Source organism: Juglans regia, chromosome 15 (genome assembly GCF_001411555.2).
Source record: "Juglans regia cultivar Chandler chromosome 15, Walnut 2.0, whole genome shotgun sequence".
Classification (NCBI taxonomy): Eukaryota; Viridiplantae; Streptophyta; class Magnoliopsida; order Fagales; family Juglandaceae; genus Juglans; species Juglans regia.
The window spans coordinates 17,469,622-17,492,127 of NC_049915.1; the positions used below are offsets into that span (position 1 = coordinate 17,469,622).

Below are 22,506 nucleotides of genomic sequence, written 5' to 3' on the forward strand. Positions count from 1 at the left end.
AAATGGGGGAAAAAAATAGACTATTTTTTTCTTTTTTTAATGAGCAAACCTCTACTTGGGCGTAACCGTAGGAGCAACCTAACCAGTCAGGAGGGGTCTAGAAGGCAGGAAGCAGGATGTGTTTCCCTCAAGTCAAATTTGAGCTATAGTCTAGACCTCAGTCCCACAAGGAAATTTAATAAATCCTTGGGCGGCTAATATTAATAGTATATGACGAAACCATATTTGGATTCTAACCCAGGACCTAATACATGTCAAACCACATGGGAGTAACCCAAGGACTAGTCACCATAATCTAAAGTTTCGATTGACTTGAAACATGACAATTCGTATGTTGATTAGAGTGTGATAGTTAATCTATTTTTTAGTCTTTAACAATGTGAGATGATATAAAATGCTTTGGTGCATACCTGGTATATCAAGAATTCTATATAAGAAAGTGGGATCAATTCAAAGTGATTGGTGCATATATCTTTGTGATTTTGTTATTTTGGGCATAATGTTGCTATGGTGGTTGCTTGTAACCAGGCAATACAAAGTGCTATGGCAGAAAACTGGAATAGAATGTTTATCATATGCATGTTATCACTTGGTGGAAATAATAATTGTTATTATTGGTGGGTATGGATTGATTTGTCTGTAATATGCTTGTCACAACCAAAACAGACATGGCCTCTGATACAAGAGGTGCTCATTTAGATTATCTATTAAATGAAATGTATGATAGATGTTAACGACTTCTAACATTCTGTTTTCTCAGTGATTTGAATTGTGGTAAATGTCTATTGTAAAATATTTTTTGCATCTGAAAAGGTATGTACTGAATAGGTGATTATGGGGCATTTTTTATGCCCTCCAAAGATCAAGTCAATTGTATGCATATATTTTTTTAGATTTAATGTTATTTTCATCATATAAGGGACATACTTCTGGACTCAGTACTGACATAACCAGGATAGATGGTAGCTTAATTTATATTTAATAATTTTTCATATGCTGATACTTTTCTTATTTAGATTACTTACAGAAGACCCTGATCAGAGACTGGGAGCCAGAGGAGCATCGGAGGTGATCTTGGCTCTTAATGCTCCTGTCCATTAATTATTTTTTCATGTTCCCATGATACCTTAGACGTTGAACTAATAAAATTGGCTCCTATGATCCAGGTGAAGCAACATGTATTCTTCAAAAATATCAACTGGGACACACTTGCCAGGCAGAAGGTGCGATTGTCTGATACTTAAAATCATAAAGATGTAGATGAAATATTTCTAGATGTCTTACCTGATCCCTGTGATGGGAACACATTACACAGGTCCAGGGTTTAACCGGGTTAAAGATCTTGCATTTACACGATCTCCGGGACTCGTCATAAAAAAAATATTTCTAGATGTTTTGGATGGATGGACTGCCCTATTAAATTCTCTCTTTTACAGGCTGCATTTGTTCCCTCTTCAGAGAGTGCGCTAGATACCAGTTACTTCACAAGTCGCTACACATGGAATCCTTCAGATTACCATGCATATCCTGCCAGTGAAGAGGATTCCAGTGATGATGACAGCATAAGTGGCAGCAGTAGTTGCTTAAGCCATCGTCAGGATGAAGTGGTATTGTATTTTAAAACCTCTACAAATTTGACAAAATAATGATTAGAACTTTCCGTTTTGTCATGCTTACATGGGATTTGTTGGGTTGCTTTGCTCTTGGGCAACATTGATAAACAGGGAGATGAATGCGTGGGTCTTACTGAATTTGAGTCTGGCTCTTCTGTCAATTACTCCTTCAGTAATTTCTCATTCAAGGTAACTTTCATCTGTATGCTGATGTGAAGTTAAAGCCTGAGCATGAATATGAATAACCTTACCATTCTAAAGCTTTTTGGAATGGCTGCTTAGAAACCTTGTGTGGGTAAGAGTGACTTTCCATGTTTGGTAAATTGGCCTTGCATGAACGTGGTTGATATTAAACTGTGGTGATTCTGGGTTAACTTATTTCTCTTCCCCCTGATGTGTCTTCATGCCTTAGTCACCGCTTTTATGTTTTCCATTGTCACAGAATATTGCCATGCAGCTTCTTGATTTAATTTTGTATTTCATGTGTTTATTCAGAATCTATCCCAGCTGGCATCAATCAACTATGATCTCCTATCCAAGGGTTTCAAGGACGATCACCCAACAAATCCTAACGCATGACTTTCCTGCCAGTCGAAAGCCAGGAATGGATTTTTGGATTTGGTCGAGTTGGCATATTTGTGGGGCTTAATCACGGTGTTATTGTACACCCTGTACATGTACGATCTCAAAACTAGTGTGATTTTCATCTCCTGTTAAGTATGTATTATGCTGTTTTGTAATTTGATCAATGTTTTCTATTTGCAGAAATAGAAGAGAACGTAAGAGGCTAAACCAGTTCGGGATGCTCTTAAAGAGTTGACAGGTCTAATCTTTGGGGTTTCAATATTAGAGTTGAGCTGTTTTGTTTGATTTTGCGAACCTTTGCCCCTAATACCCCATTGTTGGTTGCAGTCTTGTCTGGTCTTGTTAAGTTGGTTCTTTTTTCTCCATAGCAATTAGAACACTCTTGTATGTACAGTTGACCATTTAGTTTATGAAATTTTCGTTTTCTTTAGCTTTTGTGCAGTGCGTTCTAGGCTTTGTTGCAGGTACGGGTACCAAGACTGAAAGGGGTAGAAAAGAGTGGTTCTTGATTATGCACATTTTACTGGCTTAATTCCAAAAAAAGGAAAAATATTAAACCAAGCTCATGATGAGATAATCTTGAAAATAGATTTCCATCAATGAAAAATTCTATTATATGTTATAATTTGATTTTGAAATATAATTTTTAAAATTTAAATCTTATAAATTAAATCTTCCATCGGGAGCGATTATTCAAATCATTGGTTATAGCAAAGAAACAAGCTTTCTACTTGTACTCAATATGGATTGACTGTAATAAAATTATCTTGGGTCATTGACCAATATCAATACTCGAAGATTCGAGTAAGTTTTGAAGTGTAGCTAAAATTATATATTTAAAAAAGAAGTTTTTCTAAGATTAAAGAGTAATTTAGTCAAACTCGTGACCCATACATAGAGTCTCCTTAAAATGGGCTGCAAAGTTCGAATTAGAACCGAAAATTAGTCAATCAGATGAATTGCTATGAATAATCTTTAACTGGGGTACAACTCAAACGATTATAGTTTCCTAATGTTCATTTGATTGTTGCCAAAACTGGGGTAGAACTCAATCAATTATAATGCCCCAAATTTATAAATCTAAATAGGAAGGAAGTTCTTGTGATTTATAATGATCCCAAATAAGTTTTATGGCATCAAAGCTTGCCCAATAAATCAAGTCGTACAAAGCATATAGGTCCTATTTAGATAGTGAGATGAGATAAAATAGTTTTAGATAAAAGTTAGAAATTGAATAAAATATTATTAGAATATTATTTTTTAATATTTTTATCATTTTAAAATAAAAAAATAGAATTGTTTATTATATTTATATGAAAATTTAAAAAACTTATAATGATGAAGTGATATAAGATAAAATTATTTCTTATACAAACAAAACCTAATGCAACATAGACTTTGCAAAGACGTCATGAATTTGAGTGGATAATTTAGGATAAGAATGAACGAGAAATGATAAAGGTCCATTGACTGTTAAGTTTAACATCAATTTCTCTCAAGTATTTAAAATTATTAAAAATATAATTAATAAAATTTATATCTTTTTTTATCGGTTTCAATTTTTTAAATAAATGAAGATTTTATAAAATTAAATATTTTAGCGTTAAAAATATAAAAAAAAAAATAGATAGGGAAAATGGAGGGGGGCGATTGCATTGATTCTTTAACGAAAGAAGTAATAAATGCACAACTGGAAAAGGTTGTATTTGTAGGCTCTGAAACAGTAATCCATTATGAAAGGTGGCGCATGAGACTCATACCCATGAGCTCCACGGCACTTGTGAAATTAAGCTATGATTGAACAAGGAATTTGATGGTGGGGCCTGTCTAAGGCAATCATGAATGGACGGTGGTAGGTCTGACTTTCAACATCCTCCACAGAGACAGAGAGAGGAAAAAGCTGCATCCTCTTATAACCAAATGGTAGGAACACAAGAGGATGTGCTTTTTTTAATTGAACTGCCGCCCTATATTTTGTTGATTAATTTCAAGAGAAAAATTTGGGGTCTGATGGGTGTGAAAAATATTTTTCAATAGCCAATAACAACAAGACATGTAGGCATTTGCAAGAAGAACGAAGCCGAAGCTCCCTCTCCCTCCCCCATCTGTGCTTGATGCCGGAGGAAGGTAGCCCCAAACGGAACATAGATCTGAAGAAGTAAGCATATGAACACGTCAAGAGTAAAAAGCTTTTTAGGTGAAAAGCTCTCGTCTTTTATTTTCATAAAGATGATATATGGATATCTACTTCCCAGTTCAGAGTTCAAGCATCAAAGTCAATTTCTATTTCTTGCAGAAATTATTATCAACCTATGCTAATGCTCTAAGACAGAGCATAAATGATTATACTGCCACAACTTCATCTCAGCCAAAATCATCAAAGCTCCATCAAACCGCGGCGAAAGATACACATTGCACCTTGACAAAGCTGACTCATGAACAAGTTTAAACAATTCAATACAAAATATGGTCCCTACTCTATTTATTTTGATTATGCACAAAAATTTCTAGAAAATCCAAAAGTCGGTAGTAGAATATCAAGCACGTAGTTTTGCACAGATGGCCTAAAATCTACAATTCTGCAATTGCAAAATTTGGGGAAATCCATCCGGCCTGAAGTGCAGCTCTAGATAGTAATGAAAGGTACAACCTTGAATCCATCACTCTATTTGGTATCACTGTTTCATTTGGTATATATTGTTTATTTATTTGATGCGAGGAAATAAGAATGAATAATAAGGGTTGTTTATTTATTTATAATATTGTTTTGTCTTTTTATTTTGACTATTCATGTATTTAATTTTTTTTACTTACTAATTAAAGAAGTGACTATTAGTGCATTGATATTTTTTTATTTTTTAAAAATGTTTAAATATGTTTAAAAATGTGAAAAGGAAAAATAAAAAAATTAAATTTTACCTTGACGGTAGTTCAGTGATCATTGCTGGGCGGCAGCCTAGCATCACTCTTTTGTGGTAGAGAATAACATATACGTGTTTGTGTCTTTTTGTATTTATAATAATTTACTTGTGTCTCTCTCTCTCTCAAACTCTATGGCCTCATCTTCAGGGATCTGATTTTATTTTCAATGATCATAATTTCCCTTTTATGATATAATTATTCTAATTTTCAGGGGGAAAGTTGGAAAATTAAAAAAGAAAAGTATTATAAATTTAGAGGGATGAAATATAGATGAGATGATAATTTAAAGCAAATAGTATATATCATAGAAAAAATAAAATAAAGAGTAAAAAACCAAAGCATCCCAAGCTTTAAATGCAATGTGAAAGTATTTGCAGCCTCCTGTAAATTACCAACTCTTGTCTGGCTTGTATAAGATAAACCACCAAACTAATGAATGCCCTCCATATTGTAACAAAGTTTGCTACACCCACTCAGATGCTTCCAACTAAATAATTAAATTGCCCACAATGCCTATTTTATTAGACAAGAATGGTCCCCATCATGTTCTCATTGACAGCTATAGTACATGCAATAGGTTCCAAGAAGAAAAAAAAAAAGTAAGAAAGAAATAATATTTACAGTCTTAAAGTGTACAAATTTCAAGTATTTTTTTAAAAAAAATAGGTAAATATGAGATCTACATGAAAAAATTAATTTTTTAATAATAAATTTCACTTTTTTTAAAAAAAATACGCAAGACTTGCGTATCCTAAAATTATAACTAACATTACTCATAACTAAATTGAAAAATTTACATGGTATTGCTAAAGCCTATATGTCTTGTCTTCAGCTAAAATAAGTTTTTGGGACTGGACTTCCAGTGGGTTCTTGTTCCATTGGAGAATGAGACTGGAGAGTTTCCAAATTTTGTATTTATGTTATGAATGTTTTTGTACTCATCTTACTGCAGAGCCGTCTTGATTCTGCAGCAATGTAAATGACAGTATGACAGCAATAGCAAATAGACAAGCTAACCCCATATTGCCTGAGCGGAAGGTATCTTTGGTTTTGTTCTTTTCCTTTTATTGTCAAACCTCTCCTAAGAGATAAGAAATTCTTAGGCTTTGGATGCTGAAGAAAAATATAACCATCACCTAAGAGAGTAGGACCCCAAAAATATCAGACTGCATGCTTACTTTTACAGCTGATCGTCCATTTATTTACACACATGCATGCAGTCGTCTGGTCCACCATAAAACGATCATCATCTTCTTCTTTACAAATTCTTCCGCATACAGCTTTTGACCTTTCAACGACAGTATCATTTAACTCCCACTCTTCATTCATTGTTTCGAAAATAAATTAGGGATGTAAAAAGGGGTGAAGAATTCTAAATAAAAATCATAATCCAATCAATATTACAAGTGAAAAGAAAGAGAAAAAGAAATGTATCAACGATTTGAATCCATATTCCTTGATCAAGCCAATGAAGAGATCGTCATAAGAGATTGTTATAACAATAATGTTTGTATGTTCTATTATTTTACCTCTTCATTTTAACCGTTCACGTATTTAAATTTATTTATTTATTTATTGATTAAAAAAATGACTATTAGTGTATTGATATTAGTCTAGCATCACTTTTCTTATAATACATAAGTGTATTGATAAGCTATAGCCGAAACTCACAGCCTATAAAGGGGCACTTTGATTTACTATTTTGGCACTTTCAATGAACCATCTAATTCTAGCACCTCTTAATTCACATTTAGAGAAAACAAGAACATAGTCGTATGGCTACCCAAAAATATAAAAAGAAAAATCATTTTGCTGGGGCAAAATTACCAAAATAAAAAATAAAAAAGGATTTACTAATTTTTATGTAACTTTTATAAAAAAATAAACATAAATATTTACAAAAAAAAAATTATTTTATGTAATTTACTAATTGACCCTATGAAAAAACTCATAAAAAATTTAACTTTAAGGAATTTTGAAAATTTTGGGGAGGTTCCGCCCTACCGGAGCATGTAACTCACGCCAGTAGAGGTGGGTTAGGATAGAATGGAACACATCTAAAGATTCTAGGATAAGGAATCTAGAGTTGCTGAATGGACATTTTCCAATCTAGAGAAAAAGAAGACAACAAAGACAAGAAAATAAGGTTATAAAATAGGGAATGGTGGAGGGAGACTAGAGGGATGGAAACATGGACCTCCTTATTCAATGCATTTGTCACTATTCATTCCCACACCCCACACCTATAACTTTTTCATAGAGTGTGAGGTGGTGAATAGTGGCCGTTAAGAAGAATCCTTTGTCAGAATGAACATAGGAGTATCTGATTCTACTGCACCATGGCACAATACTGAATACATACATTCCTGTCAAAAGTTATATAGGGTAACAACAGAGAGGCCCTGAGCATCAATACATCGGTAGGATTTGCATCTGGATCTAAGCTTATGCTACAAAGAAATAGTTTTGGACGATTGTATCACATGAAGAGACATCACAACCAGAACCAACCAATAAAAGCAACTACAACATCTCAACTTCAGAGAGCTATAAAAGTTGCACCAAAAAGCCAAAGCAAAAGTAAAAGCAAAAAAAGTAATAATTACAACCACCATTATCCAACAATAACTAATGTAACAGATATCCACCCCAAAGTATTATGAAAAAAGGGAAAAAAAAAATAATACATGCAAGTACAATGGGAAATGGGAGAAGTAAAAAAAAAAAATTAAAAAGGAAATTAAAATAAACTTGACAGTTGGCTCCTAAGGAAAGAAGATGAGGCCCGGATTAAACATACAACCAAAACACAAAAATTAACACGCAATATATGGGCATAACAAAGAAGTGAAGAGCCTTCTACAATCCATTAGGAAGGATGGTGGCATGCACTGAAGAACTCACCGAGAAAGTCACATCATCTGAATCATTTTATGTGATCGAATTCTGGGTTGTGATTGTCTCGCAAGCTAGAACGACGTAGCTCTTCAATCCGCTTTGCCACTACATACATTGAAGGGCGTTTATCAGGATATTGGGCAGCACAATCTACTGCAAGCTGCAAGAGTTGAACCATCTCCTCCTCGACATTCTGGTACCGGAGGAGTTCAAGATCAAAGACCTCAGAAGTCCACTCTTCTCTAACAATGGACTGCACCCATCTGGGAAGGTCGACCCCTTCCTCGTTCAAAAGGGCATGAGTGGGGGCTTTCCCAGTTAGCAGTTCCAAGAGCAATACACCGAAACTATAGACGTCTGCCTTCTGGGATACCTTCCGAGGGTCAGTGACCTCAGGGGCTCGGTAGCCAGCAACTCGGTTGGGAGTGGAGGAGGGACCAACAAGGTGTGCTAAGCCAAAATCAGAAACTCGGGCATCATAGGAATTGGTGAGGAGGATGTTGGATGATTTTATGTTTCCATGAGAGACACTGGGGCCTTGAGAGTGAAGATATTCAATGCCACGAGCAGCTCCAAGGGCAATGGCAGACCTAATATCCCAATTCAATGGAGTTCTACCTGCTCCTTTGTTTCCTGTATTTAAAAATATGAGACTTAGGGTAGTAAAGATAAAACTGATGAGGTGTTGAAGTGTTTTATTAGGACCTCTCCTCCTGCAAATGATGTCACTCTTTGATGCATCACTAAAACATGTATTGCTGAACATGACCAAATGAAGCCTTAACAATAATTTCATAATGTAGCCATTCCTTAGCTACAGAAGTCTATGCAGACACAACAACGGTGTGATCAATGCAAACCATATGAGTATATAACTCCATCTATGAAGATAATAAATTATCAATCAACAGATTCAAGAAAATAATCGCTGATTGCATTGAATTTGTCAATACCCCATCAATACCCCCCAGCCACCAAGTTGGCAACATCAAAGTTAAGCAAACACAACAGCACAATCAATATTGGGTGAAATAACCACCAAATAGTCCGCTTGGAGATGCAAAACAGTTGAAATTCGTAATAAAATCCTCAAGACAATTCCGATCAAAAAACAATTCTTCAGACAATTCAAGCAAACAAAAGGATTACTAGATTCTAATTCCCGTTCCCTTCTTTTATCTAACATAAAGATGATTTTCCTCAAATTTGGTATGGTAAAACAGAGATTATTAAAAAGGTGGGAAAAAGGAATCATCTTGTAAAATTATGGACCATAACAAATCATAACAAATAATCACCAAAACCAATAAACAAAAAAGGCTCACCATGCAAAAGCGCAGACAAGCTTCCCATGGTCATGTAATCATGCACAAGCAGCTTCTCATCCCTGCTATAATAGTAAGCCCTGAGAGGGACCAAATTCTCATGATCCATTGCTCCCACTGCGTCAATCTTCTCCCTGAACTCCCTCTCCGAAATTGTCACATCCTTCAACCTCTTCACCGCCACCACCGTCCCCATCTCCAAAACCGCCTTGTACGCCGTCCCGAAAGTCCCCTTCCCCAAAACCTCCGCCGACGCCCTCAACAAATCCTCCAAATCAAACACCCTCGCCGCATTCCCAAAAAATACTAACTTCTTAGCCCCTACGCCACCACCGTTTGCTTCTGCCTTCCCATTGCCAGTCATCGCCGCCGCCGCAGCTGCTGCCACCGAGTACCCATATCCATACTCGCCGTTCTCGACATCCCCTTCTGGTTTCTCGCCCGGAATCTCCACCTCCGGATGCTTCACTGTCGCAATGTCGACCGCGCTCGTCTTCTTGTTGCTACTCTTCTTCCGGCACAACACCAAGAAGATTGCAAGGATAAGCAGGAAAGCCAAAACAGATCCAATCACAATACCCGCAATTGCACCGCCAGACAACTTCTTTCCGCCATTGTTTTTGTTGTTTTCGCCCGGAAGGGTCACATTTGTAGAACACGTTTCAAAGGGAAGCCCACAGAGTGAATTCCCCAGAAACGAGTCCACCTGAAAAGACTGCAGTTTCTCAGGGACTGGTCCATTGAGCAAATTGTTGGACACATTGAACTGTTCAAGCTTTGGGAAGTCTAACTCAGGCGGAATCAGCCCGGTGAGGTGGTTGTTCTCGAGGAACAACGTTCTCAACCTTGTCAGATTGTTGAAACCCGGAGAGATCCCACCGGAAAAATTGTTGGAAGCAAGGTTGAGCCGAACGAGGTCCCGAAGAGTGAACAAGAAGTCAGGGATTTCACCGGAAAGAAGGTTACCTTGCAAGTAGAGGTTACGAAGGTTCACACAGGAAGCGAGATCAGAAGGTAGTTGACCCGTAAGAGCGTTGAGTCGCAGACTGAGAGTGCGCAGTCGGGTCAAGTTGCCAAAAATGCCAGAGGGGAGTTGGCCCGAGAGGGCCACTCCGGGGAGACGGAGCACAGTGACGCGGTTGTCCTCGCATTTGACTCCAGCCCAATCGCACGGGCTCAGCTCGGTAGCATTCCAGAAAAGGGTTCGACCACCGACTGCAGACCGGAGTGCCAAGAGTGAAGATCGGTCCGAACCCAGATCTGGTCTTGCCAAGGGGAACACAATGAGAAAGGCGAAAAGCAAAATGGGAAGCGTTTGAGGCTGCATTTAAGTACACGGGGGGGTTCTCTCGCGGAGAAAACCCAGATTCTCAAAAGGGAGGACAAGAAAGGGAATGGGTCTGTAGAAGTTCTGGTTCAATTTCTAAGCATTGGTGTGGTTTTAGGGACTAGTGAGTGAGTTGGGCAAGCTTCATTTTCTTCTCTATGCCGAGAAGAGAGAGAGAGAGAGAGAGAGAGACAGGGGTACAGAGAGACAGACGGGAGGAAGGAAGACAGGCTGTGTGGTTAAAGTGTTTAGGCTCAAATTTACAACATAAAAAAGTTCAAAAACAATCATAAAAAGGAAGTAATACGGGAGAGAGAAACCCTAGAGCCTGTGTTTCGTGTTGCGTAGTCAACTGTGGTTCCCTGTTTTTCTTGTCCTTTCTTCCTTCTTTTTTCTTTTTTTCTTTTTTTTTTCTTTTCCTTTATCCATCTCTTTTCACTGGTTTTTGTTTTTTGTTTTTGTTTTTATTTTTGTGTTTTTTTGCTTTGCTTTCTATAAAATATAAAGATTTTGAGAATAAAAAATCTTCACAACCTCCTAACATTCTACACTCTATATTATTTTTAATTTTTATTATTTTTTTCTTTAATTAAATATTTATTATATGAATAATAAATAAAAAATTTGAAATAATTTAAAAAGAATAAACTCAAAAAAAAAATTAAAAAAATATTAAAAATTTAAAAAATTTAAAAAAATGTGGAGTGTGGAGTGTGGTGGAGGTTGTGTAGCAATGCTCTTTTGAGAATCCTACTTCCAAGCCATTATGTGTACAAAGAAAATGAAAGATATATTTTTAAACTAAAAGATAATTCTATTTTTCAACCAATCTTGTATTCTTCTCCTTGAGTAAATTATCTCGAGAGAGAAATTTTATATATCAATTATTATTTATTTTTATATTTTATATTTATAATATTTTTATACGATATAGGAATTTTTTTATAGAGTGTGAATTTTTTTTAATAGAGTATGAGATAATGAATATTAACTTATGAGAAAAAATTTTCATCACAAAAAATTATCTTTTTTAAGGTTTTTGAAAGACTTTAATTTTTTAGTTTTTTAAGGTATTTTTTAAAAAATATTTCATTTCATTCTTTGAGAAAAACACAAATTTGAGTTATGGGTTTTTATGTTTGTGAGGTTGGGAATAATATTTGATAAAAATGTGTTTGTTGTTTTAGAAATAACCTCGAATGTCTATGTTGAGATGAGTTGAGTTATGAATAGTAATATTTTATAAATTTTATTAAAATAGATTTAACTTTTTTAGATTAAGATAAATTTAATTTTTTAAGTTGAAATATATTAAATAAGTTTAGATGAATTTAATTTTTTTTATGTGAAGTTAAAAAAATAATAGATTCTATCAATGATTAATTTAAAATGAGTTTAGACGAAACTAAACACAACTTTAGATGAAAATGAAAATATTTATTAGTTTTTTGGTCCACCAGCACGTGGCAATCAATGAGGCTGTTATGTAACAAGTTTTTTAAAAAATTGCAAACGAAAATTTTATAATTTATAATTATAAATTGTTAAAAAGGAGATATTTTATAGAAAAATATTCGTGAATATAATGTTATGATCAGTTATTAACTACATAATTTATATAAGATTCGACCCATATAAACTCTAATAAATTCGAATTCATACATGTTATTTTTCATTGTAATATTTTAAAGTTTGTAATGATAATCTCTTATATATTTAAAAAAAAAAGTTATATTTTTAAATTCTATGTAAGTTATTTGGATCTTTATAAATATAGTCATTGATATATGTATATAGAAATTATATAAAAATATTCTCAAAAATTCAAAATCTATTTTTTTATATAAAGTTCGAACTCGCTTGAAGAATAAATGAATGTTCGTGAACATAAAATATAACTCAAAAATAAACTCGAACTCGACTCGTTTACAAGCATATTTGGTTCAATGGTGGCAAAGTTTCGGCCATATGACGGTTGCCCACTTTTTTATAAAGAATTTATTTGAATAAAAATTAATTTTTTATTACAAAATTTTTGTTTACTAATGAAATGTTTTGAGATGATAAGAAAGTTAAAAATTAAATAGAATATTATTTTTTTAATATTATTATTGTTTTGAGATTTGAAAATTTTAAATTATTTATTATATTTTGTATGATAACTTAAAAAAATTATAATGATTAGATGAGATAAATTGAAATGAGTTTGAATGATTTTTATATCTAAACCTAATTGACTGGCTGGTTTGATTACACAAAACTAAACTATTTTATCTCATCTCATCTCGTATAATTATTATAATTTTTTTAAACATTCACATAAAATATAATAAACAATTTAATTTTTTTAAATTTTAAAATAAAAATTATATTATAATAATATTTTATTTAATTTTTAATAAAATAGCTTATCTCATCTTATTTAAATTATGTAACCAAACGATTCTTCATCTCATCTGACCTACGTAACCAAACGAGACAAGAGGAGGGAGGTGCTACAGTGCCTAAGCATAAGGAACATAAATTTTTTAAAAATTTGAAAATAGAATGTATGAATCGGTGTGGGCTTCAAACTCATTGGCTCTCTCTTCATCTTTTTTAAAAAAGAAAAATAAAAATGATTATGTATTTTCTCCTGCCTTTTTGCACCATTTTCTCTTATAGACTTTTTTTCCTTTTAGAGAAATGCTTGGTTTACAAACATGTTTATAAAAATTGAGTCATAAATTAACGTAATTTGTTGTAATACATTCAATTATAAAATTCTTTTATCATATTCAACCACATCAAATGTATGCGAATTTTATTTTTTATGAAATTTATCATTCATTATTTATTATCTTCTTAAGTATCATGTTCTCTTACGTGGTATAAATATAATGTTTTCATGCTAAATAGTGTTTTATTTTAGTAATTTGAAGAAAAATAATTTATACAAATTCTAAACAGACGTAAACCTTTATAAAAAAGTAGATCATACCTTAAAAAATTATTATTTATTAGTAAAATCTATTTTTTTTACAAAAGGCTTATACGAGAGTTTTCTATTAAAGACTTATACATAGCATTACTCACAACTTGAACTTGTGTACTATATGAATTATGTATCAAACAGTTGCAAATGTAGGAACCATCCTGATCATGTTATTTCCAGTACAAGCTCATTTCAATATGACTCAATAATTGATGTTTGGTGGAGATAAGGTAAAAAAACTTCCTTCTATTTTGTCTTTTGGGAATATGTTTCCCAATGAATAGTAGTACTTTTTTCTCGTCCCCATTAACATTTATGTTCTTTCTTGCAGTGTACTAATATCTACAGCCATCACATTTTCTGATTGCCACAAGCATTCTTCTCCATTGAGTGCCAACTTTCCTTCATCACTTACTATAAAGTTTTTTATAATTATAAAAATAATCAAAATGTTAATGTTTTTATATTGAGTAATACAAGTCTCGTGTATTCATTTTTTTTTAAAAAAAAATGAGATTCATTATTAAAAATAATTTTTCATATAAATTTTAAATTTATTAATTTTTGTTTTTGTTTTTTTTAAGTCTGAATCCGTAGCAGTTCATGGTGGGAGTCAGGTTGTTTCAATCATACACTAGTATGTTGAGGTAGGACCCTCACAAACCAATTTTATGATAATGATTAGGGCCATATTTGATATGAATCAACAAACATTCAATGTGAAGCTTGGCAGGTATACGGCTTTATTTGGATTCAAAATCTATCCTATTCGATGAAAATTAAATATTATTTCTTAATATTATTATTATTTTAAAATTTAAAAAAATTAAATTATTTATTATATTTTATATAAGAATTTAAAAAAATTATAATAATGAGATGAGATGAAACCGTTTCTTATTCAAACGAGCCCTAATCATTATAATTTTTTTAATCTTTTAAATAAAATATAATAAATAATTCAATTTTTTTCAAATATCAAAATAAAAATTATATTCTAATAATATTTTATTCAACTCTCAACTTAATTTAATTCAATACAACTCAATTCACTGTGCAGACCTCGAATGCATATTTAGTAGGATTTTAGATCAAATTTTACCGTACAATGATGAGAGATATGGGACAGAAAGTAATTGATTTTCCAGCCAAACTTGGGTGTTAACATCTAAATTAGGTGAGAATCTTAGAACACTTTCTTAAGGGAATCAAGGTACAAAGCTTGTCAACCACTTTAACAATGACAGATCGATATATACTAGCTGTTCCAAGCTTGCCTCCTTGTGATTAATGTTTGTATATAGCTATGGCTAAAAGTTTCATTACTTTCTAAAATTTGGAGAAAAATAAACATAACAAACAAATCTCACTGTATTTAATGTTATTTATGAGCAAAATTATATTTAGTAATTAATATGTTAAAATAAATAAATTATATATTATAATTTTTTAAAGTCTCGTGTCAAAATTAAGATGTTTAGGAATTATTGATGTACTCACACTAATAATGTGTGAGGTTATCCATAAAAATAAAAAAAGATGTGCAAGGTTTCTCCGTGATAATAATTTTTTAAACCTGAATTTTAGAAAAAAAAAAAAAAAAACTTTCAAATTGGTATAAAAGACACCTATCAACACTATTTTTATGATAAAATTTGATTTGTAAGATTTAAATTTTCAAGTCTTTTTTACAAATTAAACTTTTTCATGTCGATAATACGGATGACGTGTCCCACGCCAACTTATAAATAGATTACTTAATAGTAGAGGGAAATCATGTCATTATACAACGATAAATGCACTAATTAGGTCACAAACATGCTGACATTAATTTCCCTTTTTTGCATCCTAAAATGGAGACATGAAGAAATATTCCTCCACTTTTGTTACAAAATGGAGAAGCTAATTAAAACTTTAATGGACTAATTGCCGATCTATTCCTAATTTGGTCATCCACCGGGACCTACCATATTTAATTTTGTTACTTCTTTCAACTGCCAACTATTTACTTGGGACGTGATAAGTTTGGATAATAATTTGGGAAAAAAAGTTAAAAATTGAATAAAATTTTATTAGAATATTATTTATTATTATTATTATTATTATTATTTTCAGATTTAAAAAAGTTGAATTATTTATTATATTTTATGTAAAAATTTAGAAAAATTATAATGATTAGATGAGATGAGTTAAATGACTTTTTGTATAAGGACCTCTCCCTTGAGTCATGCAAACTTGACACGAAGCACCATTAATTGCCTCGTTTATTTTTACAATCATTCTCATCTCATCTAATTATTACAATTTTCTCAAATTCTCATATAAATAAAATAAACAATTCAACTTTTTTAAATTTTAAAATAAAAATAATATTAAAAAATATATATTCTAACAATATTTTATTAAATTTTTAACTTTTATCTCAACTCATCTCATCTCATATACGAAAACAAATGAGGTACTAGACTTCCCAATAAAATTTCTTCAAATACTATAGAAACTCAAATAAAGAAAGATAAAAAAATGAAAAATATTGGTCAATTAATAGCTCGTTTGGACACTTGAAATATCTCATAATTCTGTGAATAATATTAAAATAGCCTGTGAAAAGTTGTGAAATGATTTGAGTTAAAATATTTTATTAAGTTTTAAAAAATGAAAGAGAAAAAGTTGAATAAAAATATTATAAAGTTAAAAAATTGTTTGAATATTATTTTTATTTTGAAATTTGAAAAATTTGTATTGATTTTTATTTTAATTTTAAAATTTGTAAACATTGTAACGATTATATGAAAATGTTGAAGATTTAACAATCTAGAAAGATGTTGATTCTGCCATCTAGAAAGTTATGGAACACTTCAAATTGTTTGCAACATCGAGATATTGTTGAGTAGTTCAACAATCTTTACCATGGATAGAGTAAATTGACTATAGTTTTGGTAATTTTATTACTATAATAAAAAAATTTCTTTTCTTGCACCCTTCCCATTGTAATTAGTAATGCTACAAAATCAAGGTTAGTTGAGAATTGGTTCTTGGATTAAACAGTGTAACAATTAAGGATGGACCTTTGCTCCACAGCATAATCATAGGGTAATAGGCAAAGGATATTTTAGAAGAAAAGAAAGCCCTAAAAGTTGACTTGCACTTCAACACTAATACAAATTGTTGGTCTAATTTGTACATCATACTTGAAAATAACTGACAGACAGATGAGTGACTAAAATGCTGAAAGTTATGGTTAGCTGGAGGTTGTTGCCTTTAAAGCACATTCATTATTCCTGTTACTTTTGATAAACATTGTTTTCATAGATGAGATAGGATAAGACGAGATGAGATTAAAATTAAAAAGTTGAATAAAATATTATTAGAATATATATTTTAATATTTTTTTTTATTTTTAGATTTGAAAAAGTTGAATTGTTTATTTATTTTTGTAAGAATTTAAAAATATTGTAATGATGAGATGAGGGGTTTTCAAAATTTACCTAAAATTTTAAATTTTAGTCTTGAAAGCAAACTAAGCATTTTTATTTAAATAATTAAAAAAAATTTGTTTTTCTTACCGCCTACAAAATGAGCTAGAGGGAGAGAGGAACATTCAATTAGAGTATGGTCTTCTTTTCCTTTCTCTGTACTTTTATTTTATTTTTGAAAAATAATTATGTTGTATTTGTTAAGAATATAGTACAACTAATTAAGATTCCGTTTGGATAATAAGATTAGATGAGATGATTTTAGATAAAAGTTAAAATTTGAATAAAATATAATTAAAATATAATTTTTTAATATTATTATTGTTTTAAGATTTAAAAAATTGAATTGTTTATTATATTTTGTTAGAAATTTAGAAAAGTTATAATGATGAGATGATATGAGATAAGATAAAACCGTTTATGTATCCAAATGGGGCCTAAATCTACATCTTTTTATCCACTTAAATTTTTGGAATAAGTGAAGATTTCACATGGTATTAAAATAGAGGTCTAAGTTCGAATTCTGACTCTACACTTTATTCTATTTAATTAAAATTCTAAAAAAAATATTAAAAATATAATACAAATAATTAAATCTACCTCTAAAACTTAAACTTTTGTGATATACTAACCCAAAAACAACTTAAACCTATTATTTTAACCCCAAACTTCTAGTACTTTTGTAAGTTTCCTGGTTAGGAATTCAGAGAATTTTGAATTTTTTTTTTCATATATTTATATTTTTCTTGTAGATCTTTTTAAAATTTTTAAGTTTATTTCCATTTCTTGGGATTTTCAATATATATATATATATATATATATTTGTTTTAAACAACGATCTTAGATTTTCGATTTTTTAAATCGGGTGGATGTCATGAATTAACACGTAGATATGATTTGTTGACACGTGACATTTCTACTCCATTTGGCAATTCTCCATGTAATGGGTTTTTTTTTCTCCTATAGGCCCACAGAGCAAGCCCATGAGGGGTCACTAGAAAGTAAGTTAAAGAGTTCGACCGGGATTGAAGACCCTTCTCTAAAAGGAGTCGGTGAGTTTTTACAGAGTACTTAGCCTCGCCGCCCTGACACCTCTCCAATGACACCCTACCCTCTAGAACCTGTACAGGCAGGTAGGCAGAAAAATATGGAGAATCCTCAATCTTCTGACAGTAGATATCAAGAGGCTTAACAGAGAATGACAACAGAATAAAATGAGTTAGGAAACCACGCCGCATTAAAGGATTCTGATAAATGAATAGTGAAAATGAAATAAATCCCTTAAAGTCAAGAGTGAGATATCCTCACCCGAAATATAGTATAAAAGTCGATCTCCATGTATGAAGAATTATTTTTGATTCCTTTAAGTTTACACACAAACTATTAAGGAGATATACTGATTTTAGTATCGGAGTCTCTCCAGCTACCACTAGGACCCCCATTTTCTGTGTTTGTTTAAGTGTGTAGGTGACGGTCCAAAGATCCGAGTTTCTGGAACCTAGCTCAAAGGCACGTAAAACACAACGTTAACACTCTAATTAACCTAAGATGGTTAGAGGAATTAAAGCATAATTGTTTTAAAAAATCATGATATTGTACATAAAAGTTGAAAAACCGTCGTGATATATTACAAAATAGTGAAAACCCCAAGATAATTAGTTTTAAAAAAAATAAAACAAAATTTTTATTTAACCCTTCTCTTCCTTACCCTGAATAGAAAAATGGAACGAGGGATAAAAACAAAAAATAAAAAATAAAATTATCAAGAAAGTGTACATTCTGCAACTTTTTAATTCTTGGCGTTTTACACCGTAAATCATAATTAATTACAAAAACCGGTCCATTTAATTTTCTGCTTATGAAAATGGGATAAAGATTAATTTTATTTAATTTTGATCCGATGCTGAAAAATAAGTGAAGTAACACAATATTGATAATAATCAATGCTTTTAAATAAAAAATAATGTAATGTGTCGGTGGTTTGTGATATAAAATTAATTATTATTAATAATATATATATGATTTTTCGTAAATAATTTAGCATCGAATCGCATCACCATGGCACCGACAACTTCGCATGCATAAAGTTCTCTCTTTGAAAATATTAGATCCGGCGATCCAAGAAAAAGCATGCCAACGACATTCACATGCACGACGGTCATCTTACTTTAATTGTTATTATTATATATTCACATTTATATTTCATTTATGACCAAAAAAGAGAAAAAAAATAATTTTAAACATCCGATAAAATAAAAATCAATTTCAATATATTTAGAACGAGCATACAAAAAAAAAATTGATATATTCATTTCAAATGTTATCATACCTAAAAAAGATTCGCGAGAAATAAGTATAAAAATCTATGATATATATAGTTTTTGGTTTTTTGGCGAAAACTCAATATTCAACTTCAGTACTAGACCTTAACACAAATACAAAATTCATGTATATGAATTTTTTTATCATCAAGACATCCGGTCCAATCAACATCTAAATAAGCATTTATGACCCTAAAAGGATGTTTATGAATAAGAAACCCATGAGTGAATGAAGGGCTTTCGATAACAGTCCAATGAACATTATGGGCTTGTACATGAGCTGACAAACCTTATTAAATATCAGGCCTCATAAATTGAAAACCTTGATGGATTTGGTATGTGGCACGTCTCTCCGTGCATGCATTTCCCTAATGATTATAGATTTACTATTGTTCTTACTATATTTTTATTACTCTATAATGGATTTGAAATTTTTATTTTATTATTATTTTATTTTAAGTATTTTTTTAATATCTTTAATCATTAAAAAAAATTAAAAAAATATACAATTTTATTAATAATCAATTTCTTAACTATTAAAAAATAATAAATAAATAAAAAATAAGTGGTAAAAAATAATAAACCAATCATTATCTATCAATATTGCAGTAATATGTCATGTCCAGAAGATCGACAAGATTGATAGCGTATATGTATTGACAATGGACAAGTTGCATGTGCAATGCTTCCAACTGTACATATCTGATCATCACGAGGTAGATAATTACATGTCTTTCTGCGATTTTCCTTTTGACAAATTCGAAAGTTGAGATAATTTGATGTGATAAATTAAATTTTAAAATTATTTTTATTATAAAGTAGATCTTGAATTACATAAAATTTACATCATTTTATAACTTTATTAATTTTGTATAATTTTTTTAAGTCGATAACAATTCTCATATTCTATATATCTAACTAATTTTTTTTTTTTTAAAAAGAGTGAGGAGGGACGACCAGTATAGTATTTTCCTCTTGACGTAATCATAGGGGCGCTTCATTCACTACAACATGTTCGGTTTGAGCCATATCTACTAATTCCGGATAGAGTATCCTGTTACCACAACCTTACTTGCACGGTGTTCGCATGCAAAAATTTTTAAGATTTTGATTCATAAATTTTACTAAAACAAGCCATTTAAAACCTAACACCTCACACACAAGGGAGGGAATAACCAACTCCTAACTTCTACCTACTTGCTGTATATATATACAATAATATTGCGTGAAGAAACATGCAACTCGAATATGATTCCCTGAGGTAGCTTCAGTCTGAAGTTTTATCAATCATATTCAGACACAAACAGAAAAATGCTACAGAAGATGAAAAGACAAAGGTAGGGGTGTAACCGGTCCGGTCCGGTCCGGTTTTGGACAAAATTTAAGACCGAACCGGTATGTACCGGTTTTGTATTTTTCAAAACCGATTACGCCCCGATTACCCTCCTAAACCGGTACCTCCGGTTTTACCGGTTTCCGGTCCGGTCCGGTCCGGTTTTCTCGTTTTTTTTAAATGTAAAAAATATATAATAAAGTATTAATTCTTATTATAAAATGTTATTAATAATTTAATATATATATTATGCTTAAAACATATGATCAATTAAATTTTCATTTTTAAGATTAAACTTTTATTTTATAAATTATAACAACATTATCTTATATATAATTATATTAATAACATATGATCAAATAAATTACAAATATTCATATTTAAGATAAACATTTTATGTTATTATTTATAAATTATAATATGAAATTTTTTCATATATAATATATAATTATATATATTATATATAAAAATTTAACATATAATTATATATTATATATATAAATATTTTGTATAATATATAAAATTAATTTATATATTTTTTTTTTCCAACCGGTCCGGTCCGGTTCCGAAAACTACGGAACCGGAACCGGACCGGAACCGGCCGGTTTTCATAAAATAGGAACCGGTTCCGGACCGGACCGGTTCAAAACCGGACCAACCGGTCCGGTTCGGTCCGGTCCGGACCGGTTTTCCGGTTTCCCGGTTTAAATTTACACCCCTAGACAAAGGCCTAATCAATTTATATCTTTCTGATATATAAGATAAGACCAGCCTAGATGTTTTCACACGTACGTACATGAAATGGATCGATTCTGTCATCATCTACTCATATTATTATTGGCTACACATGCATATGCATGCCTTTCAAAGGCCCTACTTGGGTTGTAAATCAAGTGTATAAAAGACTCTTTATGTTTCAATATGAAAAGAGATAAAATCTTCATGATTTGATAACCATTAATTCTAGATATACAGCTAATCAACTTTTAAGCAAGAAAGAGAGTATTTTTCTAGATATGGGTACTAAGTACTACTTATCACCATCAATTAAAAGCATATTCGACTCAATCAATCAAGCAATTAACAGATAGATATTACTCTTTTTGTGGAAAAATTATGTTATTTGCAGAAAGCTGATTGCTACACCTTGCGGCTGTCAAGCGCCCTGCTTTGGCCCTAAGAATTCTAAGAACGAAAATGTTAGTGGAGTTTATTTAATAATTAAGAAAATGATTATTAGTGAAATTATATATATTTTTATTTTATTTTTTAATGATTAAGAATGTTAAAAAAAATAATTGAAAGAAAATAAAAAGAAAAAGAATAACAAATTTATAACTAGCGATACGTCCAGTAATAAACGTTGGGTGGCCCGCTAGCATATCAATTTTAAGAATTGTGCAATTTCTAAAGAAGACTTATACCACATATCTCTACTTTATTAATATTTGATTTGTTATTTTATCTTAATTTTTGTTATGTGGATGTGTGGTGTAAGGTTTCATTGTAGAATAATTCTGAGAATTTTGCTGTTAGATCATTTGAAACTTATCGCTTAGATGATCTTAATTTTGACGTAATATCACCATGTAGTGTCATATAATTTATTATAAAAAAGAAAAAGAAAAAACATATTCAAAACAAAAAGGCCTCTGAAAACATAAGAGAATTATTCTTATTATGTGTGTGTGTTTTTATAATAAACCACGGCAATATATAGAATTATTCTTGA

General features: G+C 31.3%; 1 protein-coding gene and 1 pseudogene across 2 annotated transcripts in view; one reads left to right on the top strand and one right to left on the bottom strand.

Moving 5' to 3' along the window:
* The window catches only part of LOC108993123 (probable serine/threonine protein kinase IREH1), a 28,411-nt gene extending 25,783 nt beyond the window's left edge, over positions 1-2,628 (top strand). The window contains exons 13-18 of the mRNA XM_018967887.2: positions 1,017-1,068; positions 1,167-1,223; positions 1,437-1,607; positions 1,725-1,802; positions 2,109-2,290; positions 2,379-2,628. Coding sequence (XP_018823432.1) covers positions 1,017-1,068; positions 1,167-1,223; positions 1,437-1,607; positions 1,725-1,802; positions 2,109-2,192 — 442 coding nt within the window. The 3' untranslated portion in view covers positions 2,193-2,290; positions 2,379-2,628. The remainder of the gene's footprint in view (positions 1-1,016; positions 1,069-1,166; positions 1,224-1,436; positions 1,608-1,724; positions 1,803-2,108; positions 2,291-2,378) is intronic.
* Positions 2,629-7,518: 4,890 nt separating this feature from the next.
* LOC108993124 lies at positions 7,519-10,934 on the bottom strand (annotated as a pseudogene). Its single transcript, XR_001996449.2, has 2 exons — positions 9,344-10,934; positions 7,519-8,651 (listed from the first exon to the last, which is right to left on the bottom strand). The product of XR_001996449.2 is annotated as a probable inactive receptor kinase At1g48480 (transcript).
* Between the last annotated feature and the right edge of the window lie 11,572 nt (positions 10,935-22,506).